Source organism: Anomaloglossus baeobatrachus, chromosome 6, assembly GCF_048569485.1.
Source record: "Anomaloglossus baeobatrachus isolate aAnoBae1 chromosome 6, aAnoBae1.hap1, whole genome shotgun sequence".
Lineage (NCBI taxonomy): Eukaryota > Metazoa > Chordata > Amphibia > Anura > Aromobatidae > Anomaloglossus > Anomaloglossus baeobatrachus.
Genome location: NC_134358.1, coordinates 131,613,054 through 131,636,601, shown reverse-complemented (window position 1 = coordinate 131,636,601; position 23,548 = coordinate 131,613,054). Strand labels below are relative to the sequence as shown.

At 46.9% G+C, this 23,548-nt stretch overlaps 1 protein-coding gene across 1 annotated transcript in view; it reads left to right on the top strand.

Moving 5' to 3' along the window:
• Nucleotides 1-5,618, top strand: part of SDCBP (syndecan binding protein) — a 70,781-nt gene extending 65,163 nt beyond the window's left edge. The window contains exon 9 of the mRNA XM_075353250.1: nt 4,870-5,618. Within this exon, the coding sequence (XP_075209365.1) occupies nt 4,870-4,924 (55 nt within the window). The 3' untranslated portion in view covers nt 4,925-5,618. The remainder of the gene's footprint in view (nt 1-4,869) is intronic.
• The last annotated feature ends 17,930 nt before the right edge of the window (nt 5,619-23,548 follow it).

The window sequence follows — 23,548 nt, the reverse complement described above, 5'->3', positions numbered from 1 at the left end:
CTGGTAAGCGCAAAGGGTCGCAGGCTTCGAAGGCCACCCTGGCTCGATGGATCAAGGAACCAATTCTTGAAGCCTACCGTTCTGCTGGGCTTCCGGTTCCATCAGGGCTGAAGGCCCATTCTACCAGAGCCGTGGGTGCATCCTGGGCATTACGACACCAGGCTACGGCTCAACAGGTGTGCCAGGCAGCTACCTGGTCGAGTCTGCACACTTTCACCAAACATTATCAGGTGCATACCTATGCTTCGGCGGACGCCAGCCTAGGTAGAAGAGTCCTGCAGGCGGCAGTTGCCTCCCCGTAGGGGAGGGCTGTCTTGCAGCTCTAACATGAGGTATTTCTTTACCCACCCAGGGACAGCTTTTGGACGTCCCAATCGTCTGGGTCTCCCAATAGAGCGCCGAAGAAGAAGGGAATTTTGTTACTTACCGTAAATTCCTTTTCTTCTAGCTCTTATTGGGAGACCCAGCACCCGCCCTGTTGTCCTTCGGGATTTTTGGTTTGTTTGCGGGTACACATGTTGTTCATGTTGAACGGTTTTCAGTTCTCCGATGTTACTCGGAGTGAATTTGTTTAAACCAGTTATTGGCTTTCCTCCTTCTTGCTTTTGCACTAAAACTGGTGAGCCAGTGATCCCACTGGGGGTGTATAGCCAGAAGGGGAGGGGCCTTACACTTTTAAGTGTAATTGCTTTGTGTGGCCTCCGGAGGCAGTGCTATACACCCAATCGTCTGGGTCTCCCAATAAGAGCTAGAAGAAAAGGAATTTACGGTAAGTAACAAAATTCCCTTCTTTTCATCCTATGCCATGTCTGCCATGCTGGAGGCTTCTCACCGCACTGCGGTGGCTTCGGCTAATTCCCTCGTTATCCGCAGGATCTTGTGGCTTCGAGAGTGGAAGGCAGATGCTTCTTCTAAGAAGTACCTTGCTGGGCTCCCTTTTGCTGGGTCCCGGCTGTTCGGAGAACAGCTGGATGAAATTATTAAGGAAGCTACTGGCGGGAAGAGTACTTCCATGCCACAAACCAAAACCAGGAAACCTGCCCAGGGTAGGAATCAGTCGAGGTTTCGCTCCTTTTGTTCCTCCAACTGGTCGTCCTCTAAGCCCTCGGCCTCGTCCGCTAACTCAGCCAAGGACCAGAAATCCAACTGGCGCCCAAAAGCGCGTCCACAGAAGACCGCAGGAGGTGCTGCCACTAAAACAGCCTCCTCGTGACTCTGCCCGCTCTGGCGACGTCCTTAGTCGGTGGCAGGCTCTCCCACTTTGGCGACGCTTGGTTTCAACACGTCTCCGATCAGTGGGTGAGAGATGTAATCTCCCACGGCTACAGGATAGAATTCTCTTCCAGCCCGCCAAACAGATTTTTTTTCTCAACTCCCCCTTGCTCCAAGGCCGCCGCCTTCTCACAGGCCGTGGCAGCCTTGCAGGCCAACGGAGTAATTGTACCAGTTCCCGCCCGGGAATGGTTCAGAGGTTTCTACTCAAATCTCTTCCTAGTTCCCAAAAAGGACGGTACCTTCCGGCCCATCCTGGATCTCAAGCTTCTCAACAAGCATGTTCAGGTGCGGCATTTTCGCATGGAATCTCTGCGATCAGTCATTGCCTCAATGACCCAAGGGGATTTCCTGGCATCCATCGACATCAGAGATGCCTATCTGCATGTGCCAATTGCAGTTTCACACCAGCGTTGGCTACGTTTTGCAATAGGAGAAGATCATTTCCAATTCGTGGGTCTCCTCTTCGGGTTAGCCACGGACCCTCGGGTATTCACCAAGGTCATGGCAGCAGTGATTGCGGTTCTGCACCTCCAGGGGTTGGCAGTGCTCCCTTACCTGGACAACCTTCTAGTCAAGGCTTCATCCAGCGCAGACTGTCAGCGGAGTGTCTCGCTCACACTCGCCACTCTAGCCCAATTCGGGTGGCTTGTCAATCTTCCCAAATCCACTCTGACTCCGACCCAGAGTCTCATGTACCTAGGGATGCAGTTCGAGACTTTGCCGGCACTTGTGAAGTTGCCCTTAGTCAAACAGCAGTCACTCCAGCTAGCGGTGCGCTCTCTGCTGAGGCACATCCGTTATACCCTCAGGCGTCTGATGCAGGTGCTGGGTCAAATGGTGGCGTCCATGGAGGCTGTTCCCTTTGCCCAGTTCCATCTGCGCCCCCTGCAGCTGGACATTCTCCGCTGTTGGGACAAGCGGCCTTCCTCCTTACACAGGTTAGTGGCTCTGTCGCCACGGACTAGGAGCTCTCTTCAATGGTGGCTTCGGCCCCTCTCTCTGTCCCAAGGGCGCTCCTTCCTGGCCCCGTCCTGGGTGATTCTCACCACGGATGCGTCTATCCGCCTGGGGAGCGGTATGTCTCCACCACAGAGCGCAGGGCACTTGGACTCCGTCCGAGTCAGCCCTTTCAATCAATGTGCTGGAAACCAGAGCCATGCTTCTAGCTCTCCTAGCTTTTCACCACCTGTTGGCGGGCAGGCACATTCGAGTCCAGTCAGACAACGCGACAGCTGTTGCCTACATCAATCACCAAGGCGGGACACGCAGCCGTCTAGCAATTATGGAGGTACAACGCATCCTTCAATGGACGGAGGACTCAAAGTCCACCATATCCGCAGTCCACATCCCAGGCGTGGAAAACTGGGAGGCAGATTATCTCAGCCGTCAATCCGTGGACGGTGGCGAGTGGTCCCTGCACCCGGCAGTGTTTCAGTCAATGTGCCGCAAATGGGGCACTCCGGACGTGGACCTAATGGCATCCCGTCACAACAACAAAGTTCCTGTTTACGTGGCTCGCTCCCACGATCCTCAGGCCTTCGCCGCGGACGCTCTGGTTCAAGACTGGTCCCAGTTTTGTCTGTCCTACGTGTTTTCCCCCTCCTAGCTCTCTTGCCCAGAGTCCTGCGCAAGATCAGAATGGAGGGCCGTCGAGTCATCCTCATTGCACCGGACTGGCCCAGGCGAGCTTGGTATCCAGACCTGCTCCATCTGTCCGTAGAGATGCCGTGGCATCTCCCGGACCGCCCAGACCTACTCTTGCAAGGTCCGTTTTTCCGCCCAAATTCTGCGGCTCTCAAATTGACGGCGTGGCTCTTCAGTCCTGGATTTTGACGGCTTCTGGTATTCCTCCTGAAGTCATCTCCACTATGACTCGGGCCCGTAAGTCTTCCTCCGCTAAGATCTATCACAGGACTTGGAAATTTTTCCTGTCCTGGTGTCGCTCTACAGACCATCCTCCTTGGCCATTCTCCTTGCCGACCCTTCTGTCTTTTCTACAGTCCGGTCTGCAGCTAGGACTGTCCCTCAACTCTCTCAAGGGACAAGTCTCAGCTCTGTCAGTTCTGTTCCAGCGGCGTCTCGCTCGGCTGGCTCAGGTCCGCACCTTCATGCAAGGCGCGTCTCACATCATTCCGCCTTATCGGCGGCCCTTGGATCCCTGGGACCTTAACTTGGTCCTCACGGTATTGCAGAAACCCCCTTTTGAGCCTCTTAGGGAGGCTTCTTTGTGTCGTCTTTCTCAGAAGGTAGCCTTTCTGGTTGCCATAACTTCTCTCAGGAGAGTTTCTGATTTGGCTGCACTCTCTTCGGAGTCACCTTTTTTAGTCTTTCATCAAGACAAGGTGGTTCTCCGTCCGACTCCGGACTTTCTTCCTAAGGTGGTCTCTCCCTTCCACCTTAACCAGGATATTACCCTACCTTCCTTCTGTCCGGCTCCTGTTCATCGCTTTGAAAAAGCGCTGCATACTCTGGATCTGGTGCGTGCTCTCCGGATCTATGTGTCTCGCACCGCTGCGCTTAGGCGGTGCACATCTCTTTTTGTGCTAACCACAGGTCGGCGCAAGGGCCTCCCTGCTTCTAAGTCGACCTTAGCCCGTTGGATTAGGTCGACCATTTCGGACGCCTACCAGAGTACTCAGGTGCCTCCCCCGCCGGGGATCAAGACACATTCGACCAGAGCTGTCGGTGCCTCTTGGGCTTTCAGGCACCAGGCTACGGCTCAACATGTCTGTCAGGCTGCCATTTGAACTAGCCTGCATACCTTCTCGAAGCACTACCAAGTGCATGCTCATGCTTCGGCAGATGCGAGCTTGGGCAGACGCATCCTTCAGGCGGCTGTCGCCCATTTGTGACGTTAGGTTCTGCCTACTTCTTAGTTTTTCTGTTTATTCCCACCCAGGGACTGCTTTGGAACATCCCATTGTCTGGGTCTCCCAAAGGAACGATAAAGAAAAAGAGAATTTTGTTTACTTACCGTAAATTCTTTTTCTTATAGTTCCGTATTGGGAGACCCAGCACCCTCCCTGTTGCCTGTTGGCAATTTCTTGTTCCGCGTGTTATCACCGGCTGTTGTCGTGGACAGAGTCTCCGGTTGTTCCGGCTCTTGCTCTGTTCTACTTGTGGGTGGCTATTCTCCTTCAGCTTTTGCACTAAACTGGCTGGGTCTGCTCACCAGGGAGTGTATAAGCTCAGAGGGAGGAGCTACACTTTTTAGTGTAGTACTTTGTGTGTCCTCCGGAGGCAGAAGCTAAACACCCATGGTCTGGGTCTCCCAATACGGAACTATAAGAAAGAATTTACGGTAAGTAAACAAAATTCTCTTTATTTCACCACACTCCCGATACAATAGCATCAGGCCTATTTCTAATATGTATATATTTATCACTGCACACTTCTATAGAGGCATAAATCAGCCATTGCAGCACTACGGTTTATCAATACAGTAACTTGCTGATTGGGGGGGATTGTTGCATATAGCGTTACTGTAGAAAGAGAATTGTGCGGTAAATATTGTAACCCCAAGTTTATGATAATGTAAGGCATTAGAGCATCTATTCTATCATAACTCAGACATTGTCTCCTTCTCTCCAACAGAATGGCTTCCAGCGTGATGAAGAGCTTGATGGATCACTCCATTCCAGAGGTGTAATATCCTCATCCGCCTTTCGTCCCAGTCTTGGCAGAGCTAGGACTGGCTTTACAATAAGACAGCAGGGTATCCTCTGTGAGAGCAAGGTTTCTCCTTCTGCATGTTACCCTTTTTTGCATTGTATAAAATTGCAAATCCTTTTGCTGTCAGTTCTATCCAGTATCCGCTAATTCAACTTTACCAGGTAGAAATCTGTGCAACTTCCATTTAATCCAGAACATGTTTACAGCCTGTTGTATCTAGTCCTGTAAAAGCTGAATGAGAGGTATACAGTCTATTTTGATTACGATTTAGTTTCCTAATGATCTTTTTGCCTTTAGATTCTCACTGTCGGCCATAACGGCACTGTTTGTTTAATGAAAGTGGAAATGCACTATATTCATGGAAGGCTGGAGAAGGTTTCTGATAAAATGCTGTAATTTTATATCTGCAAGAGCTATTTTCCTATGTATGGATCATGTTATATTTGCATGGCGATTTTTGGTATAGATATAATGCTATTTATGTTGCAAAATAATTAAAATATTAAAACTGTTGCACAATGTAAACTTATTTTTAAATAAATTGTAACCCTACCATTAAGGGCGTATTCACCAACAGTTAATCAGAAGCCAGCTTTTGCCTACTTATTAGTGGAGGCCTGAAACTGACTAAATTTTTTTTCTATTTCTTAAAATAAAAGATTTTGAATTCACTGCTAATTTACTACTAATCTCTATCAGAAAAATAAAGCTGTGACTGCTAATGCCGTGTATTGCCATAGATTGTAAAGGGAATGTGACCCATTCTTCAGGTTTGTGTAATCAGATCTAAAAATGTATTCCATGTTATTATTCTAATATTAATCTGATGCTTCTAGCAGTGATCACTTTACAATAGTTATCTTTATCACTGACAGGGAATGTGAAAGATGGAGGGCATCAGTTCAAATGGTATAGGGATCACCACTGGCACTAGAATAAGGAATAATCATGTGCACACGCTGCGTTTTTGGCCGCTAAAAACACACAAACGCATGCGTTTTTACCGCGATTTGGTGCGTTTTTGGCTGCGTTTTGCTTTGTTTTTGATCTTTGCGTTTTTCCAATGAATTGCATGGGGGGAAAATGCAAAAAACGCAGGAAAGAATTGACATGTCCACGCAGCTTACAAAAAAAAAAAGTTGTGTGCGGACAGCAAAATTGAAAACTCATAGATTTTGCTGGGGAAGCAAAGTCATGCAGTTTTGAGGCCAAAAGTGCGCTAAAACAGTGTGAACTTACCCTAAAGTAGCTACTTGTCTATCCATCATTGTCATCCTGTGTGATATTCCCAAGACAAGGTCCAGCCCCTACACAGTGACCTCTGCACATGTCAGAGTTGAACATCTCCAGCCTATCTTCTACCTGGCTGCTCCAGTACGGTTACCCCTTAAAGACCGCAGGCAGTAATATTACGTCAGTGCGGTCAGTGTTAATCCCCAGCTGCAGGCCAGGATCTGTGCACATGTCTGATTTGTACAGCTGATGTCTCTCGCAGGTGCAAGTGGAATCGCTATCCACCTGTACCTGTTAATCCCTTAAATGGCGATCGCAAGATGTGACTGTGCCATTTTAGTAGACGTTTACTCACTGCCTGATACCGGAAGTCACGTAATGTGATCACGTGGATCCGGTGGTTGTCATGGTAGCACAGGGTCATGTGATGACTCCTGTAGCTCACACGTCTCAGGTCCTTTAACCAACAGCAGAGTACTGCAGGTTCTAAGAGATGAGCATTTCTCCCGGTCTGAGCGATCAGACAGCTGATCCTTATCGTGCCCTAGGGATACTAGTTAAATAAATAAAAAAAAAAAAAAAAAATTCAAATCACCCCCTTTTGCCCCATTGAAAATTAAAGGGTTAAAAAATACACAATTTGGTATTGCCGTGTTCAGAAATGCCCGATCTATCTAACCATCAAATTTATTTTATATTTTAATGGCGTAGCAGCAAAAAAACTTCCAAACAACAAAATTGATTTTTGGTTGCCACAAATTTTGCACTAAATACTACGTTTTGATCGCCTTCTATTGTATCTGCACGAAAATGGTACCGTTAAACAGCTTGAGACGCAAAAAATAAGCGGTTACTGAGCCATAGATCCCGAAAAATGAGAATGCGGCGGTTGCGGAAAATGGCGCGAAAAGTACACCACTTTTTTCGGACAAACTAATATGTATCTATCTCTCTCTCTTCCCCCTTACATAAAAGTAAACCTATTCATGTTTGGTGTCTATGAACTCGCACCAACCTCGGGCATCACACCAACTATCAGTTTTACCATATAGTGAACCCTGAATAAAATTTCAAAAACACTAGTGCAATTTTTTTTTACAATTTTTCCATATTGGTAACTTTAGTCCTCACATGCCTATAGTGATGGAAAAATAAAAACGTTACGTCTCTTGGAAGAATGCCGAAAACCCCCCCCAAAACACAGTGCAACGTCGGCCGGTCATGAAGGGATTAAAGGGATCTTTCAGTAGAATCAACCCTCCTAAGCCATCTAGGTCATAGGAAGCTGAATAGCGCTGGCTATGTTCACACATTGCATTTTTGCAGTGTTTTCATATTCTATGCAAATGTAAAGTGGTTTTTTTTTCCCAGTACCAGCAAAAGCTGAGATTTTTTTGAAATCTCAGGCACAATATTTTTTTTTTTTGTTTTCCTGACACAAACTACAGCGTTTGTAAAATAGGGAGCATGTCCATTCGTAAAGTTTTTTTTTTTTTTTTTTTTTTTTTTTTTTTTTTTTTACTATTGAAAGAAATGAGCGCAAAAAAAATGCAACTGCTGCTTTTGTGGTAAATCTATGTACCTGCTTTTTGGCTTTTTTTTAATTTTTTTTTATTTTAATATATGGCAAGAGCAGGTTTTGGCTGCAGAAAAAATGCAGTTTGTGAACATAAAACAAAAAGCAGCACCAAATGTGCACTACAGCACTAAACATTCCAAACTGTACTTATTTTAAAAATTTTTGAGATTTTTGGCAAAAAATTGCAATTTCTTGAGCTGCTTCGCCACGTCACGGCAAATCTCATTTGAAGCAGTCCTACACTAAAATATTTTTATAAAATGTGCCATACGGCCTCACATATGAATAGTAGAACTGCTCTCAGCAGCATTCACCTGGTCTATTTCAATCCCGTACCCATGACTGAGTCATGGCTGTGGGCGGGACAGGTCCAAGCAAATGCTGCATGAAGTAAATAGCCTGTGGACAAAGCCTGATGACTTAATGTGAACAGTCACCAACCGCCAAAATCTAGACAGATGGAATACATCCCAAATTGGGGTGCAAAGCAAGGTGGAGGTCAACCACCGACCAATTCAATGAAGAAAAAACAAAAAGCAGCACCAAATGTGCACTACAGCACTAAACTTTCCAAACTGTACTTATTTTAAAAATTTTTGAGATTTTTGGCAAAAAATTGCAATTTCTTGAGCTGCTTCGCCACGTCACGGCAAATCTCATTTGAAGCAGTCCTACACTAAAATATTTTTATAAAATGTGCCAGTTTGGAATGTTTAGTGCTGAAGTGCACATTTGGTGCTGGCTTTTTGTTTTTCCTCATTGAATTGGTCGGTGGTTGACCTCCACCTTGCTTTGCACCCCAATTTGGGATGTATTCCATCTGTCTAGATTTTGGCGGTTGGTGACTGTTCACATTAAGTCATCAGGCTTTGTCCACAGGCTATTTACTTCATGCAGCATTTGCTTGGACCTGTCCCGCCCACAGCCATGACTCAGTCATGGGTACGGGATTGAAATAGACCAGGTGAATGCTGCTGAGAGCAGTTCTACTATTCATATGTGAGGCCGTATGGCACATTTTATAAAAATATTTTAGTGTAGGACTGCTTCAAATGAGATTTGCCGTGACGTGGCGAAGCAGCTCAAGAAATTGCAATTTTTTGCCAAAAATCTCAAAAATTTTTAAAATAAGTACAGTTTGGAAAGTTTAGTGCTGTAGTGCACATTTGGTGCTGCTTTTTGTTTTTTCTAGTTTGTGAACATAGCCTAAAATGATACTTTGAGCAGATTTGTCTTTTTAAAGAAAAATGTAAATTTTGCTAGTAAGATCTATGGGCTGGACACAGATCTCTCGGAGCATCTGTCTCCAGAGATTATTGTAAATGAAACAGCATGTCTCGCTGCTATCGCCCTCTCATTTACAATCTCTGGAGGCAGATTATCATGCAGATGTGTCCGGCCCATAGATCTTACCGACTAGTTTACATACAATAAAAATGTGGATTTCTCTGGAATAAGACCTCAGATCAGATCTCAAGTTTTCACTTTATGCAGCCTCCTATGACCTAAATGCCCATATAGACTGCTTAAGAAGGCTGATCCCACTGACAAATTCCCTTTAACAGCTACTTGGGCAAAGAGGCTCTCCTGATAATGTGAAGACAATGCAAAAACAATTCAGAAAAAAAAGTGGTCAGTCAATTCACCCCCCCCCCATCCCATTATAAGAAAACATGGATGTTTCCTGAATAATGGTTATATATTGGGCAGATTTCTTTAGTCCTAAGGTAAGTCAATGTGAAACTAGATCAGACTGGCAAACTGCTAAAATTTTAAGAAATTGACTCACTTTGTATAATTTGGCTCATCGAGCTAGACAGCCTTTTTCTTCTCCTCTTGCATCAATACATCTTACATCAATATTTCACAATGTAGGTAATTCCATTAATCTAACACTTTCAGCTATTGGCATCTGTAAGCAGTCAGCAGCATATTGCATAATAAAACTATGTACCAGAAAAATATAGCTGAAATCACTATAAAGTGTCATCAGTGCTGAGATCTTTATATATATATATATATATATAATGTCCCTGCTATGTATGGCTATGTTCACACTAGAAAAATAATTTTTCTTAAATTTCTTGTGAAGGATTAGCGCACCTGTGTTAAAAAACCGCATGAATAACGCACCGAAAAATGCATGTTTTTACACTTTTTTTTTTTTTTTTTTTTTTTGCAGGTTGGTCCCTGCGTTTTTTTTAATGCTTTAACACCAATAAATATAGATAATCGATAGATAATGGATAGATAGAAAGATGGATAATAGATGAGACCTATAATGTCCCACCTCCCTGCATATTCTAAGCTGGGACCCTTTAGTGACTTTAATGTGGCACTAAAGGGTGCCTAGCCTTATATTTAGCCAAAAAATAAATAAATAAAAAAAAAAACGACGTGAGGTCCCCCCTATCTTTTGTAGCCAGCTAGGGTAAAGCAGACGGCTGCAGCCTGCAGACCACAGCTGGCAGCTTCACCTTGGCTGGTAATCCAAAACAGAGGGCACCCCACGCTGTTATTTAATTTTTAAATAAATAATTTAAAACATGGGGTTTTCCCCAAATTGGGTCACCAGCCAAGGTAAAGCGGACAGCTGTGGTTTGGTATTCTCAGACTAGGGAGGTCCACTGTTAGTGGACACTCTCCAGCCTAAAAATAGCAGGCCACAGCTGCCCCAGAAGTGGCGCATCAATTTGATGTGCCAATCCTGGCGCTTTGCCCAAACTCATCCCATTGCCCTGGTGCGGTGGCAAATGGGGTAATATATGGGGTTGATGCCAGATGTGTAATGTCACCTGGCATCAAGCCCTGGGGTTAGTGATGTCACACGTCTATCAGATACCCGACATCACCAACCCAGTCAGTAATAACATTTTGTTTGTTTTTTTTTTTTATTTTTATTTGAAAAAACACTCCCCAAAACATTCCCTTTTTCACAAATTTATATAAAAGAACAATCAAATCCGGGTCCAGTGTAATCCAATAAAGGGGTCCCACGACGATCCATACCATACTCACTGTCCCAGTCAATGAAGAACAGAACGTTCCCCATTGGCTGGGAGAGTAGTGCAGTGACCTGAGCTAACGGCAATAGGTCAGCCCAGATCACTGCAGGGGATGACTAGCGCTGCTGTCAGGAGGTTAGATGATATCATTACCTGTGTGACAATCTCCTGCTCTCCTGACTGTAGCGCTGTCACTGACTTCTATGCCCGCCGTGTTCTCAGCAGTATCATGAGATCTCGTGACGTCACCGCTAGTGACAGTCTCGGGCCGCCCGTGAGACGGGCATAGAAGGCAGTGACGGCGCTGATGTTAGGAGAGCAGGAGATCGTCAGAGCAGGTAATGACCTCATCTAACCTCCTGACAACAGCGCTAATCATCCCCGCGGCTGCCTGCACTGCAGTGAGAGAAGCTGCTGATACTGCAGTGCTGGCAGACACTACTGCCACACTGCTGTGCAAGCAGCGGCGGCGCTGGAGCGGGACACAGACTGCACGGGCACCCGACGGATCAGTGTGGCTTCTGGGGATTTTGTGGGTCAATTGACTTGTATTGAGTCACAGTCCGTTATCATGGAACACATGTTCCATGATAACGGAGTGGACATAGGGCATCTGATGTGGGTTTTTTTGTCGGATCGGATGCACATAGAAGCACTTCCATGTGCTATCCGATCCTACACAAAAGACATTGAAAAAATAGTTCGGATGGTTACATTAGTCAATGGATTGAATAACACAGTTAGCTGCAGAAAAGTGATTCTTTTTCTTAAGAAAATTCTTTCGGTAGATTTTAAGAAAAACGCAGTGTGTGCACAGCTAATTTTTTTGCCATAGGTTTTGCTGGGGAACGCCTTGAAATTCTCAAATTTCTGCAGCAAAAACGCGGGTAAAAAACGCAGTGTGTGAACATAGCCTAAAGGTTGTGTCTGACCGTACAGGAACATGGTCTGATTATACCACATCTCCAGGGCAGAGGAGGTGGCATAAGTCACTTACAAGTGAGTATACAGATGATTTAGCGGGGGCTTGCATTTTCCTGTTCTATCACAGCAGCGAGTATTTGTCACATTGCCAATTGTATGAGCTCCTCTGTAATCAGTCAGTGAGGTCTGAGCTTAAGTCATGGAAGTGATTTCTGGTGAGCTCACAGGACCATGTACTGGAGCAGTGCTAGATGTTACACAGTATATTGCAGGGACACATTTATAAAATTTGCAGAATTTTTTTTTCCTCTTCACATCCAATTGTGATCAGCTGTTTGTGCCAGAGTTGAGTGGAAATACTCATTTCCAGAGCTGGCCCTTGATAGTGGCTGCATCCAGATACCTCACATCCACTTCCTATTGATTTGAATAGGAGGCATATGTGCGGCTGCTATGATAAGATGGGGAAGCTCTGGAACTGAGCATTTCAGTCTACCTGCTGCCAGCGACTGCACAGAACTGCTGATCGGGGAGTGCCAGCGTGTCAGATCCCAGCTGATCAGATATTGATGACCTATCTGAAAGATTGGTTATTGTTAAAGTAGTGGACAACTTCTTGCTTATGCCCTAACATGTCATTCAAGAAAGCCTGCAATGTGGCCATGGAAAAAATAAATTTAGCCTGGGTCCTCCTGCCTCTGTACTTCCATTTGTGTTTTGTCTTATTATGCATCTAATGGGAACTGCTGGCGTTTAGATGGGAACAGTCAGTGGTTAGAGCAATACTGGAAAATTAATTTTGCTTTGTAAACAATGATCCTAGTTCAGTAGCTGTATATTGCTATATGACCCTTCTAACGCTGATTAATAAAACGGTCTAAATTGACCCCTACAAGTCTTATGACACCATTCTTTGTTACACAGTGACCTTTGCCCCTTTCCTTTGGAATATTCCGCTGCTAAATCACATGCTCACAAGTCATCGGCGGTTCTCTACGTGTGTATTGCTATGCTCCATTTCTCATCAATATGCGTACTATGTTTTAGCATTATGTATGACTAACACTTCAAATGTATTAAACCTTTTAACATTTCGGGTCTGTATATTTTGTATACAAAAAAAATGCTTAAATAAAAAGCAGAAAACGTCTTGGAAAAAAGTTATTTATTGTATTATGATATAAGATAGAAATTGTGCTCTATAAGAGCTGGAATATTTCACATAGCATCTGCCAAGAAGAAAACTTAAACATCATATCTGAGTAGACCAAACAAATAAATAGACAAAACCGGACGTCAGCTCCTGGATAAAGAAAATTGATTCATGAAATTGATTCTCTTCAGCGGTTTTCCTGGGACTGTATTTTGTTTAAAATGAAAGACAGAACTTAGAAGTATTTTCTATTACGCCAACTGTTTGTACATAGTTCATGTTTCACATAGTGTCTTGCGAAAGTATTCAGCTCCCTTGAATTTTTCAACTTTTTCCCACATTTCAGGCTTCAAACAGAAAAATGTTAATGTTATGGTGAAGAATCAACAAGTGGGACACAATTGTAGAGTTGAATGAAAGTTATTTTTTAAAAGTTTAAAATAAGTAATATAACTGAAAAATGGAGTGTGCAATATTATTTGGCCCCTTTACTTTCAGTTTAGCAAACTCATTCCAGAAGTTCATTGAGAATCTCTGAATGATCCAATGTTGTCCTAAATGACTGATGATTATACACAGGTGGATTATATTTATCAAGTTTCCATATAAATGCACCTGCTCTCTGATAGTCTGTGTTCTGTTTAAAGCACAGAGAGCATCATGAAGACCAAGGAACACAACAGGCAGATCCATGATACTGTTGTGGAGAAGTTTAAAGCTGGATTTGGTTACAAAAAGATTTCCAAAAGTTTAAACATCCCAAGGAGCAATGTGCAAACGATCATATTGAAACGGAAGGAGTATCATACCACTGTAAATCTACCAAGACCCGGCCGTTCCTCAAAACGTTCATGTCAAACAAAAAGACTGATCAGAGATGCAGCCAAGAGGCCCATGATCACTCTGGATGAACTGCAGAGATTTCCAGCTGAGGCAGGAGAGTCTGTCCATAGGACAAGTCGTAAACTGCACAAATCTGGCCCTTATGGAAGAGTGGCAAGGAGAAAGCCATTTCTCAAAGATATCCATAAAAAGTGTCATTTAAAGTTTGCCATAAGCCACCGGGGAGACACACCAAACATGTGGAAGAAGGTTCTCTGGTCAGATGAAACCAAAATCAAACTATTTGGGCACAATGCCAAACTATATGTTTGGCGTAAAAGCAACACAGCTCATCACTGTCAACCATGGTGGTGGCAGCATCATGATTTGGGCCTGCTTTTCTTCAGCAGGGACAGGGAATATTGTTAAAATTGATGGGAAGATGGATGGAGCCAAATACAGGACCATTCTTGAGGAAAACCTGTTGGAGTCTGCAAAAGACTTGAGACTGGGACGGAGATTTGTTTTGCAACAAGACAATGATCCAAAACATAAAGCAAAATCTACAATGGAATGGTTCACAAACGTATCCAGGTGTTAGAATGGCCAAGTCAAAGTCCAGACCTGAATCCAATTGAGAATCTGTGGAAAGAGATGAAAACTGCTGTTCACAAACGCTCTCCATCCAACCTCACTCAGCTCGAGCTGTTTGCAAAGTAAGAATGGGCAAGAATTTCAGTCTCTCGATGTGCAAAACTGATAGACACATACCCCAAGCAAATTGCAGCTGTAATCGCAGCAAAAAAAGGCACTACAAAGTATTATCTAAAAGAGAACAAATAATATTGCATGCCCCACCTTTTTTTTTTAAATAATAAGCAATACATTTTGTTCAACTTCATAATTGTGTCCCACTTGTTGATTCTTCACCATAATATTTAAAATTTTAATCTTTATATTTGAAGCCTGAAATGTGGGAAAAGGTTGAAAAATTCAAGGGAGCCAAATACTTTCACAAGGAACTGGTATATATTTTTGTTTTTAAAGAAGGCAAATTGGCAGATTTTATTTAAAAGAAAATAGGCAGCAGGTTTTTTTTTTTTTGCTATGTAATCAGAGCACCATGATGTAGGAGAAAAAAAACTGCTGATAAAGACAGCCTAATAAGTGACATCACTGTAATCAGATTATAGATGCAGGACTAGCTGCCCTGTGCTTCTTAGTTCAAGAAAAACCAAAAAGAAAAAACTCCTAAAAAATACAGATTTTAATAATTAATTAGAATAAAGTAAGTATAAAATCAATGCTTATACATGATCATTATAGTAAATAGTACGTTTTAAGTGGGTGTAGAAGAGTGATAGATCCGATTAGTGAGGATAGTGCTGGTTGTTTACTATTCTCAGGGTAGGGGCAACAATAGTAGTTGCACTTCTTACTCCAATAACTTTTATAAGGAGGTTGGGGGATGAGATATCTATCCCTCCCTTTCACCTACCTACCAGCGGAGGTGCACCATAAATTATTGGGTACCCCCCGCTCCACGTCATCTCTCCCTAATATCTCCCTACAGCTAATCAATTACGACCGGGAGACCCACCACCGAAGAAAATAGTCGTGCAATTAGTCACAGTTAATAATCCAGGCGTACATAGGTATGTTATAGCCTCTTGTAGATGTTCTTTAGATCTCAGACCAAAGAAAAAAATTGTTTTTATATGTATGGATGTAAACTCCCAGCAGGGAATAACTTATCTGCCGAGACCATCCAGTAGTCTGTCCCGTACTCCCGACACGTTTCCCCCCTATTTTTTCTTATGGGGTTCATCAGGGGAATAAGTGATCCGAGGTTAATCTCTTATATATTCATAAATGCCGGTAAGAACAGTGTGGCATCAGCGGCCCATAATAGGTTTAGTCGTCCGATGTATAATAATGGCTGCATTCAAAGTTTTGCAGGTCCCATAATGCCGACTGTCATGTAGTGACAGTCACTACATGACAGTCGGCATTATGGGACCTGCAGAACTTTGAATGCAGCCATTATACATCGGACGACTAAACCTATTATGGGCCGCTGATGCCACACTGTTCTTACCGGCATTTATGAATATATAAGATTAACCTCGGATCACTTATTCCCCTGATGAACCCCATAAGAAAAAATAGGGGGGAAACGTGTCGGGAGTACGGGACAGACTACTGGATGGTCTCGGCAGATAAGTTATTCCCTGCTGGGAGTTTACATCCATACATATAAAAACAATTTTTTTCTTTGGTCTGAGATCTATAGAACATCTACAAGAAGCTATAACATACCTATGTACGCCTGGATTATTAACTGTGACTAATTGCACGACTATTTTCTTCGGTGGTGGGTCTCCCGGTCGTAATTGATTAGCTGTAGGGAGATATTAGGGAGAGACGACGTGGAGCTGGGGGTACCCAATAATTTATGGTGCACCTCCGCTGGTAGGTAGGTGAAAGGGAGGGATAGATATCTCATCCCCCAACCTCCTTATAAAAGTTATTGGAGTAAGAAGTGCAACTACTATTGTTGCCCCTACCCTGAGAATAGTAAACAACCAGCACTATCCTCACTAATCGGATCTATCACTCTTCTACACCCACTTAAAACGTACTATTTACTATAATGATCATGTATAAGCATTGATTTTATACTTACAGATTTTAATAATTAATTAGAATAAAGTATTTTTTAGGAGTTTTTTCTTTTTGGTTTTTCTTCACATTTGACTCCTACTATTATATATCTACTCGGGTTATAAGCTTCTTAGTTCAACCACGCCCCAAGCCCTGATTAGCAACTCCCTGTTACTATACAATGTAGACAGAAATTTGTGATGTGGGAAAGATTGAGCAGTGCTCAGTAGTTGAGCAGTGTATAATTGCAACAGAGTAAACTGACTATAACAACCAGTATACGGAGTGATAAATCACATAAATCCGGATCAGGGTGGCATGGTGGCTCAGTGGTTAGCCTTGCAGCGCTGGGGTCCTGGATTCGAATCCCACCTAGGACAACATCTGCAAGGAGTTTGTATGTTCTCCCCATGTTTGCGTGGGTTTTCTCCGAGTTCTCCGGTTTCCTCCCACACTTCAAAAGACATACAGATTGGGGCTCACAATCTAAATTCCCTATGGAGACAGTGTTCATGATGTATGTAAAGTGCTGCGGGAATATGTTAGCGCTATATAAAAATAAAGATTTTTTTTATTTTTAAGGATCTCATGGTTCTGTCATATTACATAGTAAAAACCTGCTGACATATTTCCTTTAAAGAGAACCTGTAGGCTTGCCTGACATTAAAGGGGTTATCCGGCTTATTTTGCTTTTTTTATTATTTACACTATTGGGCTACATTGGGGCAGGTAAGTAGATAGAGACCACTTACCTGCCCTGCTGTCAGCCCCTCTCCCTAGGCTCAGAGTGGTCATGTGACTGCTCCTGCTGTGATTTTGCTACTTCCGGTCATTTCATGTCAACATGGGCAGGCCCATGTTGACATGCAAATCTGCCACTGCATGTTGCCGCCCTGCTGGGCTGTACAGTGCGATGAGCCCCGCCCCCTCCCTGTGCGCTGCTATCTCTGCACTGTATGTGCTGGACAAACACAGGGTTGCCCTCTCTGTCTAGGACACCGTAGCGCTGTTTGCCCAACAGTGTCCTCAGCTCATTATGTTGTATGGTGCCTGGGCAACTGTGACCCCCCCTCCCCCGTGCACTGTCTCTGATGACTGCAGCCTCCCATGCTCCTGGCTTCTGAATACAGTCAGAAGCAGGGATGTCACCTGACACCAGCGAACAACAGCACTGAGCTCTGTATGGGACACTGGAATCATCACAGCACGGAGAAGAGACAGCATGCTGCACGAGTGAGAAGGGTGAGCGAGCATGGGGGGGAGGGGGCTAGAGAAGAGCGTGCACGGCTGACAGAGTGGGGGGCTAGAGAAGAGATCATGGGTGACACAGCAGGGGGGCAGAAACGAGACTTCATGGGGGTGAGAGACAGGGGAGTGCTGGGGGGCAGAGGAGACAGTGCAGTGGGAGAGAAGAGAGTGCATGAGGGGGATAATGTATATTATATAACTGTGTGTGTGTGTATGCGGTACACAGCCCGATGTGTGTTTGTATGTATGTGTGTGTGTATGCGGTGCACAGCCTGATGTGTGTGTGTGCGGTGCACAGACTGATGTGTGTGTGCGGTGCACAGCCTGATGTGTGTGTGTGTGCGGTGCACAGCCTGATGTGTGTGTGTGCGGTGCACAGCCTGATGTGTGTGTGTGTGCGGTGCACAGCCTGATGTGTGTGTGTGTGTGCGGTGCACAGCCTGATGTGTGTGTGTGCGCGCGGTGCACAGCCTGATGTGTGTGTGTGCGCGCGGTGCACAGCCTGATGTGTGTGTGTGCGGTGCACAGACTGATGTGTGTATGCGGTGCACAGCCTGATGTGTGTGTGTGCGGTGCACAGACTGATGTGTGTGTGTGCGGTGCACAGACTGATGTGTGTGTGTGTGCGGTGCACAGCCTGATGTGTGTGTGTGCGGTGCACAGACTGATGTGTGTGTGTGCGGTGCACAGCCTGATGTGTGTGTGTGTGCGGTGCACAGCCTGATGTGTGTGTGTGTGTGCGGTGCACAGCCTGATGTGTGTGTGTGCGCGCGGTGCACAGCCTGATGTGTGTGTGTGTGCGCGCGGTGCACAGCCTGATGTGTGTGTGTGCGCGCGGTGCACAGCCTGATGTGTGTGTGCGCGGTGCACAGCCTGATGTGTGTGTGCGCGGTGCACAGCCTGATGTGTGTGTGTGCGGTGCACAGCCTGATGTGTGTGTGTGTGCGGTGCACAGCCTGATGTGTGTGTGTGTGTGCGGTGCACAGCCTGATGTGTGTGTGTGTGTGCGGTGCACAGCCTGATGTGTGTGTGTGTGTGCGGTGCACAGCCTGATGTGTGTGTGTGTGCGGTGCACAGCCTGATGTGTGTGTGTGTGTGTGCGCGGTGCACAGCCTGATGTGTGTGTGTGTGCGGTGCACAGCCTGATGTGTGTGTGTGCGGTGCACAGCCTGATGTGTGTGTGTGGGGTGCAGAGCCCGATGTGTGTGTATGCAGTGCAGAGCCCGATGTGGTGTGGGGTGCAGAGCCCGATGTGGTGTGGGGTCCAGAGCCCGATGTGGTGTGCGATGCAGAGCCCGATGTGGTGTGGGGTGCAGAGCCCGATGTGGTGTGGGGTGCAGAGCTTGATGTGGTGTGGGGTGCAGAGCTTGATGTGGTGTGGGGTGCAGAGCCCGATGTGGTGTGGGGTGCAGAGCCCGATGTGGTGTGGGGTCCAGAGCCCGATGTGGTGTGCGATGCAGAGCCCGATGTGGTGTGGGGTGCAGAGCCCGATGTGGTGTGGGGTGCAGAGCTTGATGTGGTGTGGGGTGCAGAGCTTGATGTGGTGTGGGGTGCAGAGCTTGATGTGGTGTGCGGTGCAGAGCCCGATGTGGTGTGCGGTGCAGAGCCCGATGTGGTGTGGGGTGCAGAGCCCGATGTGGTGTGCGGTGCAGAGCCCGATGTGGTGTGGGGTGCAGAGCCCGATGTGGTGTGGGGTGCAGAGCCCGATGTGTTGTGCGGTGCAGAGCCCGATGTGGTGTGCGGTGCAGAGCCCGATGTGGTGTGCGGTGCAGAGCCCGATGTGGTGTGCGGTGCAGAGCCCGATGTGGTGTGCGGTGCAGAGCCCGATGTGGTGTGGGGTGCAGAGCCCGATGTGGTGTGGGGTGCAGAGCCCGATGTGGTGTGGGGTGCAGAGCCCGATGTGGTGTGGGGTGCAGAGCCCGATGTGGTGTGGGGTGCAGAGCCCGATGTGGTGTGGGGTGCAGAGCCCGATGTGGTGTGGGGTGCAGAGCCCGATGTGGTGTGGGGTGCAGAGCCCGATGTGGTGTGGGGTGCAGAGCCCGTAGTGCTGTAGTGATAACAGGTCAGGTGCTGGGGCAGAATATACTGACAGGGAATGTGTGCAGGGGGCGGGCAGAGGGTGGGGCTGGACACTGAGGCCGGGCGGTGACAGCTCTGACTGAGATTTTGCACAGGAAGTGGTCAGTTTGCTGGAGCTGAATGTAAACAAGAAGCTGCAGAGAATAAAGTCATAATTCAAGAGGAACAAAAGATAGAAAACAAAAAATAACAATGTAGGTGTGATTAATATGACAATACAGCACAGATTAGCTTAAACTCAAACATTTTTGTTATGTCGGAAGAAGGGAATTTTGTTTACTTACCGTAAATTCCTTTTCTTCTAGCTCTAATTGGGAGACCCAGACAATTGGGTGTATAGGCTATGCCTCCGGAGGCCGCACAAAGTACTACACTTAAAAGTGTTAGGCCCCTCCCCTTCTGCCAATACACCCCCCGTGCTCCCACGGGCTGCTCAGTTTTGGTGCAAAAGCAAGAAGGAGGAAAAAATAATTATAAACTGGTTTAAAGTAACTTCAATCCGAAGGAAACTCGGAGAACTGAAACCATTCAACATGAACAACATGTGTACACAAAAAAACAGGGGCGGGTGCTGGGTCTCCCAATTAGAGCTAGAAGAAAAAGAATTTACGGTAAGTAAACAAAATTCCCTTCTTCTTTTTCGCTCTATTGGGAGACCCAGACAATTGGGACGTCCAAAAGCAGTCCCTGGGTGGGTAAAATAATACCTCGTAAGAGAGCCGTAAAACGGCCCTTTCCTACAGGTGGGCAACCGCCGCCTGAAGGACTCGTCTACCTAGGCTGGCATCCGCCGCAGCATAGGTATGCACCTGATAGTGTTTCGTGAAAGTGTGCAGGCTCGACCAGGTAGCCGCCTGACACACCTGCTGAGCCGTAGCCTGGTGCCTCAAAGCCCAGGACGCGCCCACGGCTCTGGTAGAATGGGCCTTCAGCCCTGAGGGAACCGGAAGCCCAGCTGAACGGTAAGCTTCGATAATTGGCTCCTTGATCCACCGAGCCAGGGTTGATTTGGAAGCCTGTGACCCTTTACGCTGGCCAGCGACAAGGACAAAGAGTGCATCCGAGCGGCGCAGGGGCGCCGTACGAGAAATGTAGTATCTGAGTGCTCTCACCAGATCTAACAAGTGCAAATCCTTTTCACATTGGTGAACTGGATGAGGATAAAAAGAAGGTAAGGAGATATCCTGATTGAGATGAAAGGGGGATACAACCTTAGGGAGAAATTCCGGAACCGGACGTAGAACCACCTTGTCCTGGTGAAACACCAGAAAAGGGGCTTTGCATGACAACGCTGCTAGCTCAGACACTCTCCGAAGAGAGGTGACTGCTACTAGGAAGACCACCTTCTGCGAAAGGCGTGAGAGAGAGATATCTCTCATTGGCTCGAATGGTGGTTTCTGAAGAACCATCAGCACCCTGTTCAGATCCCAGGGTTCTAACGGCCGCTTGTAAGGTGGAACGATGTGACAAACTCCCTGCAGGAACGTGCGTACCTGTGGAAGTCTAGCTAGGCGCTTCTGGAAAAACACCGAGAGCGCAGAAACTTGTCCCTTAAGGGAGCCAAGCGACAAACCCTTTTCCAGTCCAGATTGAAGGAAGGACAGAAAAGTAGGTAATGCAAATGGCCAGGGAGAAAAACCCTGAGCAGAGCACCATGACAGAAAAATTTTCCACGTCCTGTGATAGATCTTGGCGGACGTTGGTTTCCTAGCCTGTCTCATAGTGGCAATGACATCCTGAGATAATCCTGAAGACGCTAGGATCCAGGACTCAATGGCCACGCAGTAAGGTTGAGGGCCGCAGAATTCAGATGGAAAAACGGCCCTTGAGACAGCAAGTCTGTTCGGTCTGGTAGTGCCCACGGTTGGCCGACCGTGAGATGCCACAGATCCGGGTACCACGACCTCCTCGGCCAGTCTGGAGCGACGAGGATGACGCGGCGGCAGTCGGCCCTGATCTTGCGTAACACTCTGGGCAACAGTGCCAGCGGAGGAAACACATACGGGAGCTGAAACTGCGACCAATCCTGAACTAAGGCGTCTGCCGCCAGAGCTCTGGGGTCTTGAGACCGTGCCATGAACATTGGTACCTTGTTGTTGTGCCGGGACGCCATGAGGTCGACGTCCGGCACCCCCCAGCGGCAACAGATCTCCTGAAACACGTCCGGGTGAAGGGACCATTCCCCTGCGTCCATGCCCTGGCGACTGAGATAATCTGCTTCCCAGTTTTCCACGCCTGGGATGTGAACTGCGGATATGGTGGAGGACGTGGCTTCCACCCACATCAAGATCCGCCGGACTTCCTGGAAGGCTTGACGACTGCGTGTGCCGCCTTGGTGATTGATGTATGCCACCGCTGTGGAATTGTCCGACTGAATTCGGATCTGCTTGCCTGCCAGCCACTGCTGGAACGCTTTCAGGGCAAGATACACTGCCCGAATTTCCAGAACATTGATCTGAAGCGAGGACTCTTGCCGGGTCCACGTACCCTGAGTCCTGTGGTGGAGAAAAACCGCTCCCCATCCTGACAGACTCGCGTCTGTCGTAACTACTTCCCAAGATGGGGGAAGGAATGATTTCCCCTTCGATAATGAAGTGGGAAGAAGCCACCACCGAAGGGAGGCTTTGGTCGCCTGAGAGAGGGAGACGTTCCTGTCGAGGGACGTCGGCTTCCTGTCCCATTTGCGTAGGATGTCCCATTGAAGGGGACGCAGGTGAAACTGCGCGAAAGGGACTGCTTCCATTGCTGCCACCATCTTCCCCAAGAAGTGCATGAGGCACCTCAAGGGGTGTGACTGGCCTTGAAGGAGAGACTGTACCCCTTGCTGTAGTGACTGCTGTTTGATCAGCGGAAGCTTCACTATCGCTGAGAGGGTATGAAACTCCATGCCAAGGTACGTCAGCGATTGGGCCGGTGTCAGATTTGACTTTGGAAAATTGATGATCCACCCGAAACTCTGGAGAGTCTCCAGGGTAGCGTCGAGGCTGTGTTGGCATGCCTCTTGAGAGGGTGCCTTGATCAACAGATCGTCCAAGTACGGGATCACAGAATGACCCTGAGAATGGAGGACCGCTACTACAGTAGCCATAACCTTGGTGAAAACCCGTGGGGCTGTTGCCAGGCCGAATGGTAGTGCCACGAACTGGAGGTGTTCGTTTTCCATGGCGAAGCGCAAGAAGCGTTGGTGCTCTGGGGCAATCGGAACGTGGAGATAAGCATCTTTGATATCGATCGATGCAAGGAAATCTCCCTGGGACATTGAGGCGATGACGGAACGGAGGGATTCCATCCGGAACCGCCTGGTCTTTACGTGTTTGTTGAGAAGTTTCAGGTCCAGGACAGGACGGAAGGACCCGTCCTTCTTTGGGACCACAAACAAGTTGGAGTAAAAACCGTGGCCCTGTTGCTGAAGAGGAACAGGGACCACCACTCCTTCTGCCTTCAGGGTGCCCAGCGCCTGCCGAAGAGCCTCGGCTCGCTCGGGAGGCGGAGAGGACCGGAAGAATCGAGTCGGGACGAGAGATGAACTCTATCTTGTAACCGTGAGAGAGAATGTCTCTCACCCAGCGGTCTTTTATTTGTGGCAGCCAGGTGTCGCAAAAGCGGGAGAGCCTGCCACCGACCGAGGATGCTACTAGAGGAGGTAGAAAGTCATGAGGCAGCCGCTTTGTTAGCGGTGCTCCCAATGGCCTTTTTAGGACGTGAATTAGACCGCCATGCATCAGAGTTCCTTTGTTCTTTCTGAGGCCTTTTGGACGAGGAGAATTGGGACCGGCCCGCGCCCCGAAAGGACCGAAACCTCGACTGCCCTCTCCTCTGTTGGGAGAGGTTCTGCTTGGGCTGGGGTAAGGATGTATCCTTTCCCTTGGATTGTTTGATGATTTCATCCAGGCG